The sequence below is a fragment of the Chelonoidis abingdonii genome, chromosome 13, assembly GCF_003597395.2.
Source record: "Chelonoidis abingdonii isolate Lonesome George chromosome 13, CheloAbing_2.0, whole genome shotgun sequence".
NCBI lineage: Eukaryota > Metazoa > Chordata > Testudines > Testudinidae > Chelonoidis > Chelonoidis abingdonii.
The window spans coordinates 23,756,355-23,776,919 of NC_133781.1; the positions used below are offsets into that span (position 1 = coordinate 23,756,355).

General features: G+C 40.3%; 1 protein-coding gene across 2 annotated transcripts in view; it reads left to right on the forward strand.

Annotated features, from left to right (window-relative positions):
- Positions 1 to 20,565, forward strand: part of SUZ12 (SUZ12 polycomb repressive complex 2 subunit) — a 53,599-nt gene that overhangs the window by 18,390 nt on the left and 14,644 nt on the right. For both annotated transcript variants that reach the window (XM_032805697.2, XM_032805696.2), the window contains exons 5-9: positions 1,714 to 1,763; positions 5,939 to 6,024; positions 8,798 to 9,029; positions 9,906 to 10,008; positions 14,141 to 14,246. In XM_032805697.2, the coding sequence (XP_032661588.1) occupies positions 1,714 to 1,763; positions 5,939 to 6,024; positions 8,798 to 9,029; positions 9,906 to 10,008; positions 14,141 to 14,246 (577 nt within the window). The remainder of the gene's footprint in view (positions 1 to 1,713; positions 1,764 to 5,938; positions 6,025 to 8,797; positions 9,030 to 9,905; positions 10,009 to 14,140; positions 14,247 to 20,565) is intronic.

A 20,565-nucleotide genomic window follows, 5' to 3' on the forward strand; every position in this document is an offset into this window, starting at 1 on the left:
AATTGAGAGAAGTTATTTAGGATTCCCAACTGCTCCAAATTAAATGATTTGGATGCTGTTGTGACTTATATGGGGCACTATCCAATATGACGGTATTTCCTCAAATATTATAGATTCTGTATGTAGAGGACTTAAGCATATTCAGATTTTTAACTCCAGTCATAGAGTGATAGCTATTTCTGGAATAATTTCATTTTCATTTTTCAACCTTATCCAAATATATTAAATTACCTCATTCTGAGTTTAGTAAATCCACCTTATTTAAATCTTAAAGTAGTACAATAGGAAAAGTAGGATGATCTGTGTAATAAACTACAGTAATATAAAATACACAGTAATCAAACTATTAACTGCATGTGTGGGAGGGTGTATGTGTATTAAAGGTGGGGCTGTTAGTCCCACCTATTAAGGGTGACCATCAGTTGTCATAAGATCCAATTTTCAGTTGCTAATAATTTTACCTGACTTCAGAATTGTGCCTTTTGCTGTCCCATGAAAATAGTTACAATAAGCCTTTGAAAAACTGTAGTTCACGTGTGCTTAGTAGAGACTTCTTGGATTTTAGCAGCTAAATCTCAGAAGATCCTATTCTCACTGCGCATGCTTGAGCCTCTCACAGCTCCTTGTGCTCACCAGATTGCACATGCCATTGCCACAGTGACTGGGTATTCTTAGCCCAGGGCTACAGGTGAGAGAGCCAGACTTTCTCTGTAATGGCTAGTGCGGGCTGGAGCTGGCCAGTGGAACTGTGAGCAGGGAGCCTGTCATGTCACTCATTTAACCACCTTGCTGGAACCCAGGCTGGAGGAGGAAGCAGTGTGATTGGAATGCAGCGGGGACAAAAGCCAGACTGGGAAGAAAGAATGGAGTAAATTATGAGTCTGGGGAGGTTTGGGGGAGGGGGAAATGGAAGGCTGAGACTGTTTAGGGGAGCAGGACTGGGGCTTGGAGGCAAGGTGACAGAAGAGTGACAGGGAGGTTGGGATGCCAGCTTTCAACTGCCATAACCATGAGACAGTCCCTTCTGTTCCTGCAGTCCCCTACCTTATACACCACATGTCTTCTAACTTCAGCAAATGAAGTAGGGGTTTTACAGATAGCAGCCTCTCTTTTTACACAGCCCTGATTCATTCCCAGAGCAGATTCATCCTGTGCACTAATACTGGGGCCCTGTGGGGAAAATATAGTATGTGACTATGTAATATAAGACTGTATCATAGTGCTTATGCACAGGCAACTCTAATTCTATCACTTCCTAACTTTTGAGTGCCTGACATTTCAATCAGAATGTTCTTTTAGCATAGATTTTGTGTGTAGTATATTACAAAATACACCCTCAAACCCTTGTCTTCAGGCACTGAGTATTCATTAAGGTATGCTCCAAAACGTCTGTTAGTCTATAAGGTGCCACAGGATTCTTTGCTTCATTAAGGTAGTGGTCAAACTCTCTGCCTTCTGAAAGTGCTGGTCCACGCAGGGGTACCTTCCTATATGCAAAGAAGTTTGTCTTAAAATTTGCATTCAGCTCCTATATTATATATGCCGAACCTCTGGAAGTTACTAAGTGAATAGGAGACAATTTATTCATACTTTGATTATAGATCTGATTCTGGTTATAGATTGATTCTGAGGAATAACGCACTGAATAACCTGTGATTTTTTTTTGAGGCAAAAATACCTATTTATTCTAACAACTTTTTTTTTCTTGTTCAGCTTGTCTGCCCATCTGCAACTCACATTTACTGGTTTCTTCCATAAAAATGGTATGTCTGTTAAAATTCATTATACTAGATTATAATGTATAATAAACCTCGTCAGTTCAGTATTAGGGATACACTTGAGCTGAATAGATTTGCCATATATTAAAATCCCAGATGTTGGTACAGTATTTTTAATTGCTTTGAGCTCAACTATCCCACTAGCACAATACTTATATATTTTTATTTTTTAAATAAAAAAATGTGTACCTTCTCATGTGTACTTTAGATAAGTGCTTTGTGATATTAATACTAAGCAATAAAATGTTGCAGACTTTCACTCAGCACATGCAGATTCTATTAAAAGCTTAAAAGTCTTTGTCGTGCTTTTAAACAGTTATTAATGATAAAAGTTGAGTTGAGTTGTTCTCTTTAAGCATGCATCCATATGGAATTCTTCAGGTTTTCTTGGGAATTTGAAGTGGAACAAAAAAACCCAAGAAATGCTAAATTAATATTTTGAGGTTCCACAAAGTTGGAAGAATATTTTCATTGATATAAAATATAGTCCAGAAATGAGACTGAAAATGCTATACCTAGATCTTTAAAGATGAACTAAAATAATCTTATTTTGCTAATGATTTACAATCGTAAATATCTATGTGCATAATATGTGCAGCCTTAACTTCACAAAAAGTTCAGAGAATTCTTGAGCTATAAGACCAGAGTCGTGGTTCTGTTTCTCCTTCAGTTAGAACAGGAAGCTGTGTTCTTTACCGTGCTTTTGATATTAATTTATTAACTCTTACATACCCAAACTCAGTTCCATGCAGATAAGTAAAAGAAGATGACTTCAAAATATTTTATTTTAAAACATTTATTTCCAACTTTTAAATTAACACGTATTCTATTAATGACCTTTTTTATATTATTCAAAAAATGTTCAGCTCACTTAAAGATCTATATTTTTAGTATGGGTAATGGTGTTTGCAGACATTTATGCTGTCTGAACATTTTGTATACTTTACTTGGCCTGGAAATTGTTCCAAAATACACTTAAATTATGGTTAGTAGCATCTGGCTTTGAAAAACTTTTTTGTCAGTGATAAATAGGAATTTTGTTTTGGTGAGTGCGTCTTGCTCCCTTGATCCAGGAATACTTCTGAGTGAATATTCCTCTTCAAATCCACAAAAAGAACAAAGAGTGCTGGCCCCACTGCTGCCCTGATTCCATTTGGGAATACTCATCTTCTGTTTATTCCCTCGGGAATTTTTCAACTTGTTGCCTCTACTCTAATGCTTTATCATGGAAGCAACAAGGAGATCAAGGACCCTCATACCCTGTGGGGAGAACAGAAGCAGAAGAAATCATTGTTTGCTCCCCAAGGCCTGGCAGAGGATGCGGGTGGGGGGAAGGAATGCATAGTGCTGTAGTCTAGCTTCAGACACCTAATGATCCATTCCTCCCAGGTATAGCCTATGGACAACATCTAATGGGAAGCACATTATACACAACTTCAAATAGGTGATGTATAGAATGGGGATACATGGGTGCTCTCTAGGGGCCCTGCTGTCAGACCCTGTCTTTTAATTCAATTTCTGACTTAGACTCCCTGTGTTAGTAGGTTTGAGCAGATTTTTTCAAGCTGTTAGCGTATTTGCTATAAGTCATTCTATAACTGTTGGTAATGTGACTGCACTGTTTAACCATGAAATCCTCATACACTGGTGCTGCTATTTCAGTAGAGGACTATGCATAGTGAGAACAGTATGATTGCATGTTCATCCTAAAGAACATCTCTCATGAGCAGTAGTGAATACTAAATATAGAAAGTTTTGTGACAGACTAGCCATTAACATGCTTTTTTGGTGTGATAGTAAAAATGATTCCAGAAGCTCTCAGAATAATGCTAACTATTTTTTATTTTGCCAAGTAAACATGCTATGGTTTTTTTTGTATATGTGCTGGTAGATATTCTTTGATAGGAATGTCTTTCTGTGAACATTTTGCATACTTGCCTGAACAGGATTAACTTTCAAATTAACAGTGAAAGAGTCTCTTAAAACGAAAAAGCAAGTAAATCCATTACAGTTCTTAAGGTTGCTAATGTCCTAGTAAGTAATTAAAATTTTCAGATGCACTACCAAGGTTGTTACTAAATTAAAAACAGATCATGCTTGTTCAGTGTAAATATAATGCCAGTAGGAAGGTTAGTTAGGAGAGACAGGGCATGGTCTCCAGTATGCTCAAACTCTTTGCTGTCTCATCTGTTCTGATAGATGTGATTGAACATTTTACTTGGTGTCTGAGATTTTGGCTTTGGATGAGGGCTATTTGTTTAAACTTAACACAGATAAGACTGGGTGTATCCTGAGGTAATAGGGTGGGGATGGCAACTAGAAGAAATGGGCAGATTATGAAAGTCCTTTGATTGTAAAACTGAGTAACAAACTGGATATGCTGCTGCAATTTTAAGTGTTAGCATCTGGCTGTCACTGATATTTCAAGGTAGCAGCTTTGACCAAGACTGCCTGTTAAATCCATGCTGGTCAAGAGCAAAACCTGTTTTTGGATGTAGACCTTTCTACAGTTATCTGCCTTTGTTGTCGTCATACTATTGTGATGTTCTCTGGGGATGCATCTTAACTCTTTAGAAACTAAGTTAGTGAAGAATATGGTTGTCCAGTTCTGTGGTGCAAAATGCAGAAAGCACATTGTAAGACCATCTGTTTCACTGCTTTTCATGAAGCCATGGTGTGAGATGTATGTACTCTTTTTATATAGTGGGTGTTGTGGGCAGTTTTTATTTTGGCTGGAGTTAGTGTGGGTAAATAAATTACTGGGTTGGGGATTTTTTAAATCTTTTAGTTTGTATTCATATTTACTCAAGCACCTGGAACCATGAATAGTGCTCTGAAATACATTTGCAGAAAAAATTATTCAGATGAGCAAAGAAGAAAAGAATTGGACTTCAGGAATGTTGCCTGTTAATTTAATAAGGATTTGATATAATACAGAGGTTAATTTACTTAATAACCAGCAGATCAGTAAAATAAACTAGTTCCCACTACAATCAGATTGTCTGAAATAGTTGTATTTTACTTTATCATGGTTCTAAATTTCAGTTTTAAGAGAACAGCGTTAGATCTGAAGAGATCTGTTCAGTGCTGGACTGGTCAGTCTATATTGCCAGAGACTGAACTTGTCTTTCAGAAAGTTCATCTTTAGATCATGTGCGAAGTAAAATTTAAAATTGTTTTCTTATGCAAAACACACATTCTAAATTAATGCTTTCTTGTTAGTGAATATCTTATATTCATATGATGAGGCCTTTATTTATACTGTAAATGTGTTTCAACAGATTTTTATTGGCATTGCTGATCATACTACTGGTAGTAAACACCTTGAAGATTACATCAATTGGAAAATGTGTAGCACAGGGATTGTAAAATTATTTATTTTAAACTGCATTTTTTTTTTCAGTTCTCTCGGTCTCTGACACTCTTCTTGGGGTTGAGGGTTGAGATTTCTAAGTGATAGCATTTGGGTCCTTGGAAATGATGCAAAGTAAATTGTAGATTTGGGAGGAGTAAATAAGAATTTTTTATGGGAAATTTACGTCACTCACCTGAAACTGGAGTTTTCTGGCTTTTCTTAACAAATCCACATTCACCCTTTCTTTCCTATTGCTTTAGAAGATTGTGGTTGGTGAATGTTCTACTCTGAGGGTACTGTACAGGTTCATAGTACAGCCCAGAGGCAATTACAGTTTTTAGTTATAGCAGTATTGGGTACATGTTTATGATGTAAACTGTATTTTGGCATGTGAATCTATGAGGGAGACCTATTTGGATAACTCTAGTTATGGGTAAATTATTCGATTTTTTTTTACTGGCTGTTTCCTTTATTTAAAAGGAGAGTTGAAACTAGAGTTGTACTTTACTAATAACCAAGAGCTAAAAAAAAGGACCAAGGGAAGTGAGTTTGGCCTCTTCTGTTTAAACTTTCAGACATTACAGATCAGCTCTTACATTTTCAATCTGCTAATAATGGAGTAATTACAAAGTAAAGTTCTTTCTCAAGATGGGGAGCACTGAAATTTCAGTGAGTGTGTGACTTTAAAACTTTACAGTAAGTCCTTGTTTATGAAAATGGCAGTGATTTAAAAAAAAAAATCTCCAATAAACTTATGGCACTGAACAGTTATTTTTTTCAAGACTTAAAATATTTTTTTGTTTAGATAAGCCATCACAAAACTCAGAGAATGAACAAAATTCTGTAACCCTGGAAGTACTGCTTGTGAAAGTTTGCCACAAGAAAAGAAAGGTAACATGACTTGAGAAACATTTTAACAAATATTAAAGTGCAAAGCTTAATTGATTCCTAAACATCTCTTTATCCTCCAGGTTGCTAATGTTAGTTAATGACAGCGTGATGCTTCAGTTAAGAGATTAAATTGATCTTTAACTTACATTACTACTAGATAACAGTACCTGTCTAAATTACTTTCTGTGGATTATGGATGGAATTTTCAAAAGCACTTAACATTGGCTTTATTCTGCTCTGACTGAAGTTACTGGGAGTTTTACCACTGATTTCTCCAAGAGCATAGTTGACCAGTACTGAGCACTGTTGAAAATAATCTTGTAGGAAAAGCTGCTTAATTTATGGATGCTGTCCTTAATCTAGACATGTGTTTGGAAGGAAATTAACTTCTCACTTTCCATTTTTGCCTGCCAAGATATTTTGGGGTATATTTGTATTTTAGGAGGCCCAATTTTTATTCATTCGACTAAAGTTGTAATTCTCAGGATGGTTTCTTGCAGATCTTGAAAAATCTGATTAAGTGGTAAACTTTTTCTCATGAATATGGGTGGGCTAAGACTGCATCAATTTAAAAAAAAATGTAGTTTGCATTTAAAACACTGTTACTTTCTTGTATTGTTATGAACATAACTTACCAAATGTAACATGTCTTTCTGAGTTTGCGTATATCTATGAACAATATCAAGTAGGCACTGAAATGATTTACAGGGGATGAGGTCTGTGGTCTGTCCCCCTCTCCCCCCCCCCGCCCCCAAAATGGGAAAAAACTGTGTGAAGAGTGGAGAAATGCAGTTTTTTCTTTTGTAGCATCAGTTACGCTGAAAAAGAGTTCACTAGTGGAAACCTCCTTTCAATTTGTTAGAGGTGTTCTAAAGCTTCAGATTTCCAGATATGTAACAGCTGAAGCCCAGTATAAAAGATGGTGTCCCAAATTGAGTCCAGGGACAGGACTCTGGTCTAAATCTTAGCACCCTTTCTTACCACCTCAGAAGCTGGACTTCTCATAAGCCACTGCCTTTGACTTCGCTGGTGGCCACACCAGCACTCATATTCATTTTAACTACGCCACATGTATTTGTGTCTGCCCTGACTAGTAAGTGGGCTAAAACTTTTCAAGCTTTTTTCTCCTTGATGAAACCTACTTTAGAGTATAATGACACTAGTGGAGGTTCTCAAATTTCAAGGTTGTGTTCAGCTTTGGGTATGGCTACACTCACACTTTACAGCGCTGCAACTTTCGCGCTCAGGGGTGTGAAAAAACACCCCCGAGTGCTGCAAGATACAGCGCTGTAAAGCGTCAGTGTAATCAGGGCGGCAGCGCTGGGAGCACAGCTCCCAGCGCTACACGCTACACCCGTAGAGGATGTGTTTTACATGCAGTGCTGGGAGAGCTCTCTCCCAGTGCTGCCGCTCCGACCACACTCACACTTCAAAGCGCTGCCGTGGCAGCGCTTTGAAATTCCAAGTGTAGCCATGCCCTTTATTTCATATAATTTAGTCTCCTTGTACATATCACCTAATTTGCTGTGTTTTTCAATCATCTTTTATGTAAAAGACATTTTCAGTTTTTTGTCCCGTCACCAATCTAAATCCATATTTCTAATTTATCTCCATGTATTTTGTTTACATTGTGATGTCCAGAGGCAGAATAAACTAGGCATTGTACAAAATTATAGGATAACTGCTGTCCTAAGGAGTTTAAAATCTTTTGTATTCCTCATTCATGTGCAACCTCTTCTCTTCCTTTCCTTGCTCCATTCTATGTTCATTTTTTACATTGTTTTTCTGAAATATTTTTGTTTCACAAATTTAGTGTACTACAGTAATTTGCAGAAGCCTCTCTGAGTTAGCTTGCTACTTAATTATACTTAATGCTACATCCCGGCTACCAGCAAATTTCACTTCTTGAAATTAGCCATCCAGATGATTGATCTCTAGGATCAAACCAGACTAATGGTAGCCAGACATTTCCTTATATACTCTTAAATCCCTCATGACTATGGAAATGTGGAAGCCAAGTTGTAAATCTGTTTCCATTTAGGTTTAAAATTAGGGAAAGTGCTTTGACTGAATATTCTTAGAAGTCAGACATTCAGATCTGTTTTTAAGATCTGTCCTGTAATTCAACAGTGTTTACTACTTAGGGATGGACAAGTAGAATGATTGGAGCTATTGTTGATTATTTTAAATATAAATTTTGTTGTGAGTTTAATCATTCTAAGGGTTTCCTGCCTTGTACGTCCAATAAGGCAAAGTGCTTCATGTTTTGTTTGGGAGATACTGCATATGGCAAACCCAAGTTGAGTAGTTCTTTATCTCCCAAACATTTCATTAAGAGCACTTTGTAATATTGGAAGGACAAGACAGGAGAGCCCTTACAAAATATATATATAATGAAACTATGTAATCTTTTGTTAAGTAAATGGAATTAAATTGGGACTAAGAACTACATTACAGTGTTATTGAATGCTGCATGATAGTGTAACAAATTAATCACTTTTCCAAAAAGATGGCTGCTCTTTATACAATGCCATTTTTAACTACACTTTCAAATTTCTGTTTATGCATGCAAAACCTGAGATTGCTGTTTCAGATTGGTAGTTCCTTGAAATTTGATTCTAGTCACACCAAGAGGATTCATTGTTTTAGGCAGCACCATTATTTCTAAAATGATGGTAGAGCAGATAGTTAAATTTTAAATATTTTCAAGATAGTGAAGAATTTCTCTTTAACAAAACCCCCAAACCTTAAAAACTTTCTTTTATGCTTGCAGGATGTCAGTTGTCCAGTAAGGCAAGTTCCTACAGGTAAAAAGCAGGTACCTTTGAACCCAGACATCAACCAAATAAAGCCAGGCAACTTCCCATCACTCGCTGTTTCCAGCAATGAGTTTGAACCCAGCAACAGCCATATGGTGAAGTCTTACTCATTATTATTCAGAGTAACTCGTCCAGGAAGAAGAGAATTTAATGGAATGATCAATGGTGAGACTAATGAAAACATAGGTAAGTTCAGTTTTCGAACTTGCATTTGTCAGGTTAAGCTTATATGTATGTATATCGTCTTTCAGAACTTCAGGTTGATTAGTCATGCTCAGTAGGATTCAGAATTAAATATGGGTGACTTAATTGGCTTTCATTAGTTTGTAAAGATGTCTGCTTCAAGACAGTACTAGAATACTCCTATATAATGGCTTTTGGTATAGCATACACATGTAATAGCTAACTTTTATCAATATGTATCGTATAATGTGCATGAAATAGTAAAGGCTAGTTCTGGCATAGAGTTGATATAAAACAGAACTCTGGAATCTCTTCATTCCTGCTGTTGATTAATCGTCCTGCCAAAACACTGCTGGAAGTTACTAGTGACTGAACTAAACGGATTCCACAGATACTGCTGTGGCTTTCATTAACAGAGCAAACTTGTTTTAAAATAAAACCAACTAAATCTAATACCTTTATTTTTTCAGAGAATTATAGTATTCTAGAGAAGCAAAACTTTAATGGTAGTTTAGAAAAAAGTATTTTTTTATTTATCATATATTTATTTATTTTTGCTTTTAATTGTTAAAATACAGAATGAAAAGGAAGGGAGAACAAGGCTCTAATTCTGTAAGCCAGTTTATCTAACACCCAAGTTAAAACATGTGATTAACACTATAAGAATGGAGTATCCTAAAATGTTACTAGTATTCAATTAATGATAAAGTGCCAAAAAAAAATTGATTACATTACATTAATCCTTGCCTCTGTTACTAGTTAAAAATCACACACGTTATAACTTAAAATATATAGTTGGGTCTTTATTCACACTGACTTCCCAATTTTCTGAGATTGCCTGCATTTTTAACAATTGTACGCAATGTTTGTGAAATGCAGATGTCAATGAGGAGCTTCCTGCTAGAAGAAAACGTAATTCTTCGAATCGTGAAGATGGAGAAAAGACTTTTGTGGCACAAATGACAGTATTTGATAAAAACAGGTAATATGAAAATCAAATGGTTTTCTTTTGTTTCTCATGCACTTGGTTGTTAAATTAAAATCTACTTTTGAATTTCATTTTTCTCAATTTTTGTATTCTACATTTTCAATGTGTAGATCAGTGGATGGCCAAAACGAGTGTTAGCTTGGGCTTTGCTGCAAAAGTGTAAACACCTTGAAAAACTAGTTTGCATATTTCACAGAGGACACGTCAAATCTAACATTCTTTTATAACCAATGCAGAAAAACATATTGCCTGCTAAAACAAGTTTTAAGATCATCCTGCGGATAATCAGCATAAAATCTGTGTCCCTCATCAGTTGTTGGAGGCAGGTATAACTTCTGTTGTCTTATGGACCAGTGACTGCGTAATTGGGAAAAATAACTCTTTAAGTACAGTAGCTGATATTTTATTTGTTGAGATAGAACTTTTTCCTTACCCTGATGATGCAGCCACACATACTATTCCATGATCATCTCAAGGATAGATTAGTTATCCATTACTTCAGTAACACCACAGTAATTGCATATTTCTCCTATCAAAAGCATATTATTTGAGTAACAACAAGTGTGTGTGCTGCCTCATTGTAAATATCAGTTCCCATTGATTATGCAGATTTGTTTAAAAAAAAACGGTTGTATTCTTATTGATTTGCTTTATTAGGTTATCATAAAACACTTATTAAATGTTTTTGTTTTCATTAAGATAACATGACACTAGTTAGTATACTTAGTTTTTTTTTAAAAAGGCAGTTCGCACTTATTTACAACCTAAAGCAATCTAAATGCTTCAGAAGATACCCGTTACCATTACTTTGGTTAAGTGAGTACGCCAGTATTCTGTGTTTGTTTTGGGGAAAGTCATGCAATAAATGCCAGTGATAGTAAAGGATGAGATCTGCTTATGTATAGTCTTAAAATGTTTCTCATCCCAGACTCCAATAATCTGTGTGCTGTGATTAGATGGAAGTATGACTTATTAATATAGAATTCCCTTTATTGCAGTTGGATCAAAAAGTCATTCTGCAGGTCATCTAGATCAGTCTCTGAAACCTTGGGATATGACAGTTTTATTTTGTGGAGCATCGGGTAGGAGTTCTTCAGAGCAGAACCAAGCCAAATCAGCCATTATGTTCCAGATGAACATGAGCAGAATTTGTCCCCTGGAGATTTCTTTGCTTCCCCACAGAAAAATGACTTTCTGATGGGGAAGCAAAGGGAAGCCACAAGAGCGGTCATGCAACCCTCCCCAGCAGTATGTTTTGGGTGCCCAGGTTAGCCAGCAGAGAGAGAAAACACTGTGGGGTAGGGGGGTGCGGCTGGGGAAGACCTGGCCGTTGGCTCCTACCCTTCATCAGGCTCAGCTGCTAGTCCTGGCTGGGTTGGGGAGGACTTTGCTCTAAAGCACTATCAGGGTTTTGGTGATTGTAACAAAAGATTGAGTTGGAGTTCACCATTATTGTTTGAAGTAGTTTCAGTGGATTTGTGAAGTCTGCTGATTTTATCTTTTACTTGGGTACATTGCATAACAGTTTTGAATGCCTAAGTAGTAATTGCCTGCACTCAGATTGAAGAGCTGTTGGAATTCTATTAATTGCATCCCTGTTTTGGAAATCTGAGTTTCTTACATTGGTTGTCTCTTGTATTGTAGCCAATCCTTATGCACTAGAAGCAAAAAGTGTCCTTTTTCACTTGTTGGCAAATACATTGTTCATAAGATACTGATGAAGGACACTTCATGTTCAAGATTGCCTCCCTGTCTTGTCTATGGAGTATCTGATAATAAATATAATTTAATTAACCTGTGAATATTGAATATCATTACTAGTGTGTAGCTTGTATCCTTGAGTCCAAATCAATACTCAACTCACTTACACTGTAGGCAAAGGTCACCCTTAGTTTAGGTTAGTGGTTAGGACTAACAGCTAATTTCCATATGTTCTCCTCTTTCAAAAAATATAAATTAACTGTATCATGTTATGTATGATATTTTGTTTAAAATGCATAGCAGTGCATTTAACTCTGTCACAGATCAAGAATATCTGAAAAGTAGTTAGTTTAATCTTAAATGTCATCCTTTTTGCAAAATCAACAAAATTCAAGTTCATATCACGTGACCATAGGAAGTAGAGTATGAACTTGAACTTAGACTGTTCCCTGTCTTCTCTGATAGCACAGTATTCCAAATTATACATGTATTTCATATTTAGTACCTCTTTACTTTCTGCTTATTTTTCTAAGTTACAAATGGTTAGTTATTTTTCTTTGTTTTTATTTACCATAAAAGTTCAAAATTCAGCTTGGTAAACATTCTTTTTCAGTTTCAGCAGATGCAAATGATGAAAGAAAACATGTTTGCAACTTCAAAAATGCTCTCTGTTCCGTTAAAATCAACTTTTCTTCATTGTCAGAGTTGCCAGTTATAGCAACTTAAACTTCCTTTTTAATTTTCCATAAAAATACAAAGTAATCATTTATATTAATCATTTGAGGCAAGTGTTTTAATCACTGTTTGGGGCAGAGTATCCAGAAAAGGCAAATATTTGATTCAGTCCTCCAGTTGAGATCTCATTTACGTTCCCTGCTAGTCTCCTGTGTTTTCTCTTTCTTTCTGTGCGTGTTTTCTTTTTCTTCTTCTGTATCTCTTTCCATTTTCTGAATGGAATATTGATGGATCATTTCACGGTTTACCAAATGCCATCAGGAAGCAAAACAAACAGGTCTCTGACAGTTTACTTGCTCTGTTTCTAACTTTATACTAAGATTCTTCTATTATGGTAAACATGTTTCATATCTAAAGGGAATGCTATTCCAAGTCAATAAGCAACTATTACAGTATCACATGTTGAGACATCTAAAAATACAGGCAGTACTGTTTTCCAGCAAGGCATGATTCTTTTATTGAATACTGATAAAATGGTTTGGATAAACTCACATAGCACTTAACTATTTAGCAAGCAATTTTTAAAGTTTGTTTCTTTCAGACATGGATTATGCGTTTGCAACTTTGAGATGTTGATAGGGATTGGAGTATGGCTAGTAAAATAATAGTGCTCTGAAAAGCAAAATATAATATCTTAGTAGGAAGTGAGTACATGGGATTGTATTTTGATATTACAGAATACTTAAGGCTTGTCTACATGGGGCATTATTGTAGTTTGGCTACTACTTGTATAGTAAGTCAGAGCAGAGTATGGGACTTTTACTATGCAGCAAGCTAGTTTACTGTAGATTCATTTTCTGGCTTGCCGTGCAATAACATCCCATGTTGACCAGCCTTTAGTTGGTGTTTGTGTATACCTTCAGAAGTGTCATAGAAACTTGTGCTGCCATTAAACATTTTCTAGTATATGACTTCAAATTTTACTTCCTAGTCACTTCTCTGTTGCTCCTCCATGCTGTTCAACATGAGTGACAGTAATGAACTTAATAAAAAATTTTTGTGGAAATCTTAGATAACAGCAGAGCTTGCATGGCTGAGTTTAGAATAATCGTGTTTGAGATGAAATGCTTATACAGATTATGCTTTGGCATTGTCCTTACTTACATTGTCAACGTCTGGACAGAAGTGAGAAACCACAGTATTGTGCTTGAATTGTCTATTCCAGTGGAGACAAAGGTGTTTTGTGGAGTTTTTTGAGAACTTCATTCATTAAACCAACAGTGTCTTTGAAAGATGGCTTCTGAAAATGGCAGTGGTAGTGAGGGGGACAAATTCTTCAGTCTTAGGAGTCCTGATCTGATGTCCTGACTGGAACGTCTAATATTAGAACATGGATAATTTGGGCATTTTTTGATGACATTTGGTCAATAGGATTTTCATTTACAGGAAGATGCTCATCATTGCATTAATTTTGTATTTAACGCTTATTTTCTCATATCACATGTGGTTTTATGTTCTCTAGGATTTTTTGTCATATTTTGTTAGGTGTCCCATTTCATCCCATTTTTGTTTTAGCTGAGATGCAGACTGTGTCAAATACACTTCTGTGGGGGAGTTGCATTAGTTCTATGCAAATGAACTACCTTGAGAGATTTGTTTGTGCAAGTTTCATTGAAATATATTCACTTGTGTTTAAAATGTCAAATATATTTCAGCAGACAATGAATAAAATGTTACTTTGTGTATACAGGCGCTTGCAGCTTCTGGATGGGGAATATGAAGTAGCAATGCAGGAAATGGAAGAGTGTCCAATTAGCAAGAAAAGGGCAACATGGGAAACTATACTTGATGGGAAGGTATTGTCTCATTAGTTTACAGAATGCTTAAGAGTTAAGCTGCTGAGATCACTGCTGATCACGCTGATCAATATTGTTTTATTGTTCACTTGTATTCCTCGGTATCATCTATTGTCTCTGGGCTTATACTTAAATTGTAAGCTTCTTGGGGCAGGAATCCTTTTTATTTGTACAGCTCCAAGCACAGTGGGGTCCTGGTCTATGACTAAGGCTCTTAATACAAATCTTCAAAAGTACTCTAACTACAATAAAATTAAGGTCACTACACAAACTAAACTTGTGTTGAAATTCTCCATTTCTTCGAGTGCTTGCTCGTGTCGATTCCAAGTAGGTGTGTGCGTGCCGCATGCACAGTCGTCGGAAGGTTTTTCCCTTAGCGGTACCTTCAGGTCGGTCTGGGCGCCCCCTTGAGTCATGCCTTTATGGCGCCACATATAGGTCCCTGCCAACCCACCATTTCCTCGGTTCCTTCTTACCGCCAGTGGTGGTCGTTGGAACTAAGGGTCTTTCTTGCTTTGGCAAGCAATTCCTCTAGTGATTTTTGTATCTTCAATCTTTAAATAGTTAGTTTTAGTTGTAGTTAGTTTGTATTTAGGGGTTCCCCCCTCCACCCCAGTTTGTTCCCCTCTTGGGACTCAGGGTATGCCTTGATCCCAAGGATATAAACTGCGTGATACTGCCACAAGCCCATGCCAAAGGGCAATCCCCATTATTCCAGTCTCAAGTGCCTGGGAGAAGCACTTCAAACAGATGGTTGCAGGATCTGCAAAGGGTTTTGTCCTAGAACTCAAGCTCAAGTAATTTCTCATGGAGGCAGCACTCCATCCCCAACTGGCTCTGGGCTAGCAGGAGACAGCACCTCCGTCCGGCGCACACTAGCCTCCATTAGAGAGGCTGCAGCACAGAGGAAGAACTTTTGGTGCACAAACCCTTGGCACAGTCAGTCCCTGGCACCAAAGGCCGCTGCGGCAATATGGCACCATTCACAAGAGGCACAAGAAGAACAAAAGAGGGTGCTCACCCACAGTGAGAGCAGCCGGGACTGACAGCGCTGGTAGTGTGCGTCCCATGCTGGGGCACCCGGCACCTGTCTCTCAGGAAATGCGCTGTCGACTTCAGGCCTACAGGGGGGTTCGTCCAGTTTGGTGCTGGTGGACTCTCCTGCTAGAGTGTGCCAAGTGGAGGAGTTAGAGCTCCCTTCCATTCTGGACAATTCAAGGTGGCCAGGGACCTGATGGCCATGATGGTACCGCAGTCCCCCACCAGACAAGATAGACCTCAGGCACTGCAAGATGTGGTGCTGTCCAGAGGCAAGCCTGCAGTGATGTAGCACTGCTCACTGTCTCCGCGGCACCATCCCGCTTGGTACCGGCATGGGCTCTGGGTTTGGAATCTGTCATTGGACTCAAAGGCATAGTTCTATTACTTAAGATGCAGCCAGCACTGTTGGAATGGGTGCTGCTATAGACAGGAGGCAGGCCAAGTTCCCCCTATGGTGCTGTGACTGTTGCAGTGGCAGTGGCAGGGACCCGCACAATGGCCATTGGGGACCCCATGGCCATATCATCAGGCCCAGGGTTCCTATTTCAGGGACTCACAGTAAGTTTCCAAAGGGCATGTCTCTCCACCACCCCAGGACTTGTCTCCTATCGCGAGGCACCGAGATGGCGTCGGATACTGGCACCGTGGCTGCTACCAGCACCAAACAGCAAGGCATCGAGCAGGACGTTAACAGGGAACCAGAGGGTCAGGAGGGCCCAGTACTGCCTAGGATGTCGTCGTCTTTTCCCAACAAGGCAGTGGCAGGGTTGTCTTCTTTTGTGTTGCCTCCCATTGACAATAGAGCCCACCAGGAGGTGCTACACAGAGTGGCTCAAAACCTAGGGCTACAGGCTGAGGAGGTGGTCAAGTCAGTGGACCCCCTGGTGGACATCGTAGGTCCCACGGGGCCCTTTTAAGGTAGCATTACCCCTCATAAAAACATTTCCAGACCACCACGAAGACCTTGTGGTAGACTTCTGCCTGTATACCCCCTACAGCTAAGGGGGTAGAAAGGTAATATTTCGTACCTTCAAAAGGGTACAAATACCTGTTTACTCATCCACAGCTGGGGTTGCTAGTGTAGCTGCTGCGAATGAAAGAGAAAGAAAGATGGGCAGCAGGGCCCAGTCCCAAAATCCGTGGACTCAAAAAAGCTGGACCTTTTCAGCAGGAAGGTGTACTCCACTGAGGGGGAGGAGGGAGCTCCACCTTCAAATTGCTAACCAGCAAGCAGTCTTGAGCTGAAACAGCTTAAATTCGTGGAATGCTGTGATGAAGTTTAAGGAGCTGATCCCTGCAGACTCTAGACCAGAATTTGCATTTGTGGTGGTGGAGGGCAAGGCAGTGGCATGTATCTCCCTGGACATGGCAGACTTGCCCACACTGACCATATCCTCTGCCATTGCCATGAGGAGAATTTCCTGGCTTCAAGTCTCAGGTCTTCCCCCAGAGGTCCAGCAGACAATACAAGACCTGCTCTTTGATAGGTTGGGGTTATTTTCAGAGTAGGCGGACTCCAAACTTCATAGTCTAAAGGATTCAAGGGCAACATTGAAGTCTCTGGGCCCCGCATTCCTGCTACTCAGAAGAAGCATTTTAAGCCCCAACCTCCTCTGTTTCTACCCTCCCCAGCCTAAGTGGGACTTCTCCAAGAAGCAGGGCATGAATAACAGATGCAGGTTTCCCCATCTGCTGCCCAATTGGGGCCAGGGCTCAGTGAAGCTGTCCTCTGGCTCCAAGCACACCTTTTGAGTCACTGGATCATTCCCCCTGTTGTCTAAATTATCTGTCCCGCTTGTACTGTACATGTGCCCAGATAACCTTAGACTCCTTCGTTCTCCACATGGTAGGCATGGGATATTCTCTCCAATATTGCTCTTCCCTTCCCTCCCATCCCTCATCCCCCTTCCTGGTCCCAACTTCTTATGTTGGAGGTGCAAACGCTCCTAGCTGCAGGAGCTTTAGAGGGGGTCCCTCAGGAGCTATGAGGCAAGGGTTTTTACTCCCAATATTTCCTAATCCCCAAAGCCAAAGAGGGTTTCAGACCCATTCTCGACCTCCAAGCCTCAACAGATTCCTGAAGAAACCAAAATTCCGCATGGTCTTCTTGGCTGCCATCATCCCATCCGTGGATCCGGGGGACTGGTGCACCACCCTTGACTTGAAGGACGTATACTTCCGCATATCGATAGTCCCACAAACTTTTTCTCAGGTTCATAGTGAATCACAGCCATTACCAATTTACAGTCCTTCCTTTCGGCTTTTCAGTGGCCCCTCAAGTGTTCGCCAAGTGCATAGCGCTTGTGGCTGCCTTCCTAAGGAGACAGCAGATGAAAGTGTTCCCGTATCTTGACAACTGGCTTGTCAAGGGCTGCCCCAGGGCTCAGGTAGAGGCACATGTACATTGTCAAAGCTCAATCATATTAAATCTGGGGCTATTGCTGAATGTGCCCAAGCCCACCCTATCCCCAACCCAGAGGATATAGCTTACAGGAGCTGTGCTAGACTCCACCAAAGCCAGGCCATTCCTGCCAGAGTTGTGCTTCCAGACCGTGTGCTCTATTAAGGGGACTTTCAGTGTTTCCACACCACGACAACGACAGAACTTCTTGAAGCTGTTCTGTCACATGGCTGCTTGCACATAAGTAGTCCAGCACGCAAGGCTGCGGCTCAGAGCCCTTCAGGCCTGGCTGGCTTCAGTATACCGTCCAAACAGACAGTTTGGACAAAGTAGTGTTGCTTCCTCCTTGGGTTGTCGGATCTCACTGTTAGTGGCTCAACCCTCAGGCAGTTTGCACAGGAGTGCCCTTCGTTAGACTGCAACCAGCGATGTCGCTAGTCACAGACATTTGTGTGGGGTGGGATGCGCATCTAAGTGAGCTCAGGATGCAAGGCCTCTAGTCCCAAACAGAACTTTGGCTCTATATCAAAGTCAGAGACTTGAGGGCGGTTCGCTTAGCCTGTCAAACCTTCCAATCCCACCTGGAGAGCAGGTGTGTAACGGTCATAACGGACAGTACAACAGTGATGTTTCATGGAAACAGACGGAGTGGAGCATGCTTCTCTCCCCTATGCCAGGAAGCCCTCAAGCTATGGGACTTATGCGGAGCTCACTCAATATACCTAGAGGCATCTTACTTTCTGGGATCACAAAATGAGCTGGCAGGGACCATCTCAGCAGATCCTTCCATGCCCATGAGTGGTTGAGTTGCCTGGACATTGTGAACATCATTTTCCAGTTGTGGGGAGTTCCCCAGGTGGACCTGGTTGCGATGAAAATGAACAGGAAGTGTCAACAGTTTTGCTCCTTCCTGAATCACAGCCCGGACTTGACTGAGGATGCATTTCTTCTCTTCTGGAAGGACCATTTGTTTTGTGCTTTCCCACTTGTTCATAAAGTCTTGCTCAAGATCAGAAGGGACAGAGTGTCAGTCATTCTGGTAGTGCCAGCCTAGCCCTGCCAACACTGGTACACATCGTGGGAACTGTCAGTAGCTGCTCAAATCGCCCTGCTGGATCTCATCACCCAAGACCACAGTCACCTTCAGCACCCCAACTTTGAGTCTCTCCGACTCATAGCATGGAAGCTTCATGGCTAAACGCTACGGAGTTGGCGTGCTCTGAAACTGTCAGGGAAGTCCTCGGCAGCCAAAAGCCATACACTAGAGCCACTTACTTAGCCAAGTGGATGAGATTTTCCATTTGGGCGATGCAAAGGGAAACATCTGACTCAAGCATCAATACCTTCCCTCTTAAACTGTCTGTTGCATTTGAAGCAGTCAGATCTGGCGGTGTCATCCTTAGAGGTTCACCTAGCAGCCATCTTGGCATTCCACTCGGGTGGATGGTCAATCAGTTTTCGGTAGTCCGATGGTAGGTCGTTTTCTCAAGGGTTTGGAGCGGTTATACCTTGCAGTCCATCATCCAGTACTAGTATGGGATCTTAACCTGGTGTTCTCCAGTTTAATGGGACCTCCTTTTTGAGCCTGTAGCAACATGCTCGCTCTTCTACCTCTCATGAAGAGTAGCATTGGGTATCTGAGATTAAAGCCTTGACATGTGAACCTCCACACAGGGTCTTCCAGTTGCGGCCCCATCCAGCCTTTCTGCCAAAGATGGTATCTCAGTTTCACATAAGTCAGGACATTTCCCTTCCGGTGTTTTACCTTAAGCCATACACCAACAGCAGGGAGTAAAGACTCCATTCCCTGGACATGAGGCGGGCTTTGGCCTTCTATATTGAAAGGACAAAACTGTTCCGGAAGTCTAACCAGCTATTCGTTGCCAAAGCTGATAGGATGAAGGGCCTCCCTGTATCATCCCAAAGAATTTTGTGTGGAACATTTGGGAGTGTTACAACCTGGCAAAAGTGCCAGCCCTGACACTAACAGCACATTCTACATGGCCGCAGGCCTCCTCGGCCACTTTCCTGGCACAAGTTCCTGTACAGGAGATTTACAGGCAGCGACCTGGTCCTCAATCCACACGTTTACTTTGCATTATGCCAGCATGCCAAGAATGATACAGCTTTTGGCAGAGCGGTGCTTCAATTAGCAAATCTGTGAGCTCCGACGCCTCCTCATACGATCTGCTTGGGAGTCACCTACTTGGAATCAATATGAGCAAGCTCTCAAAGAAGAAATGGTTACCTACCTTCTTGTAACTGTTGTTCTTTGAGATGTGGTGTTCATATCCGTTCTAAGACCCACCCGCCTTCCCCTCCGTCAGAGACTCCAGCAAGAAGGAACTGAGGAGCCGGCAGGTCAGCAGGGACCTATGTGCAGCACCATGAAGGTGCGACTCCAGGGGGTGCCCAGCCTGACCCAAAGGGTACTGCTAGGGGAAAAACCTTACGACGACTGTGCTTGGAATATGCATGTGCCTACTTGGAATCGTCATGAGCAACACATCTTGAACAGTTACGAGAAGGTAGGTAACTCTTTTTATGGTACTTGGTCTTTCTTCTCAGTGCCACGTTTAATTTGAAAATCAGTTATATATTACATTTGACTTGGGCAAACCTACAGGAATACAGTCCAGAAGGAAAATAGTAAACAATATATTTTTTTAAAAAAAGACAGAGAAAGAACTTCTAGAAAAACAAGCTGGAGCATAAAAACACAATCATAAGAAGATTAGTGATCATCGAATTTGGGCCCTCACTCATACTGGTAAGCTGTTATTCACACCAGTAGGGCCACTGAGGTGAGAACTTTTCATGTGAGTAACTGCTCACCAGTGTGTGAGGAGACGGAGGAAGAGTCACAATTTGTCCCTT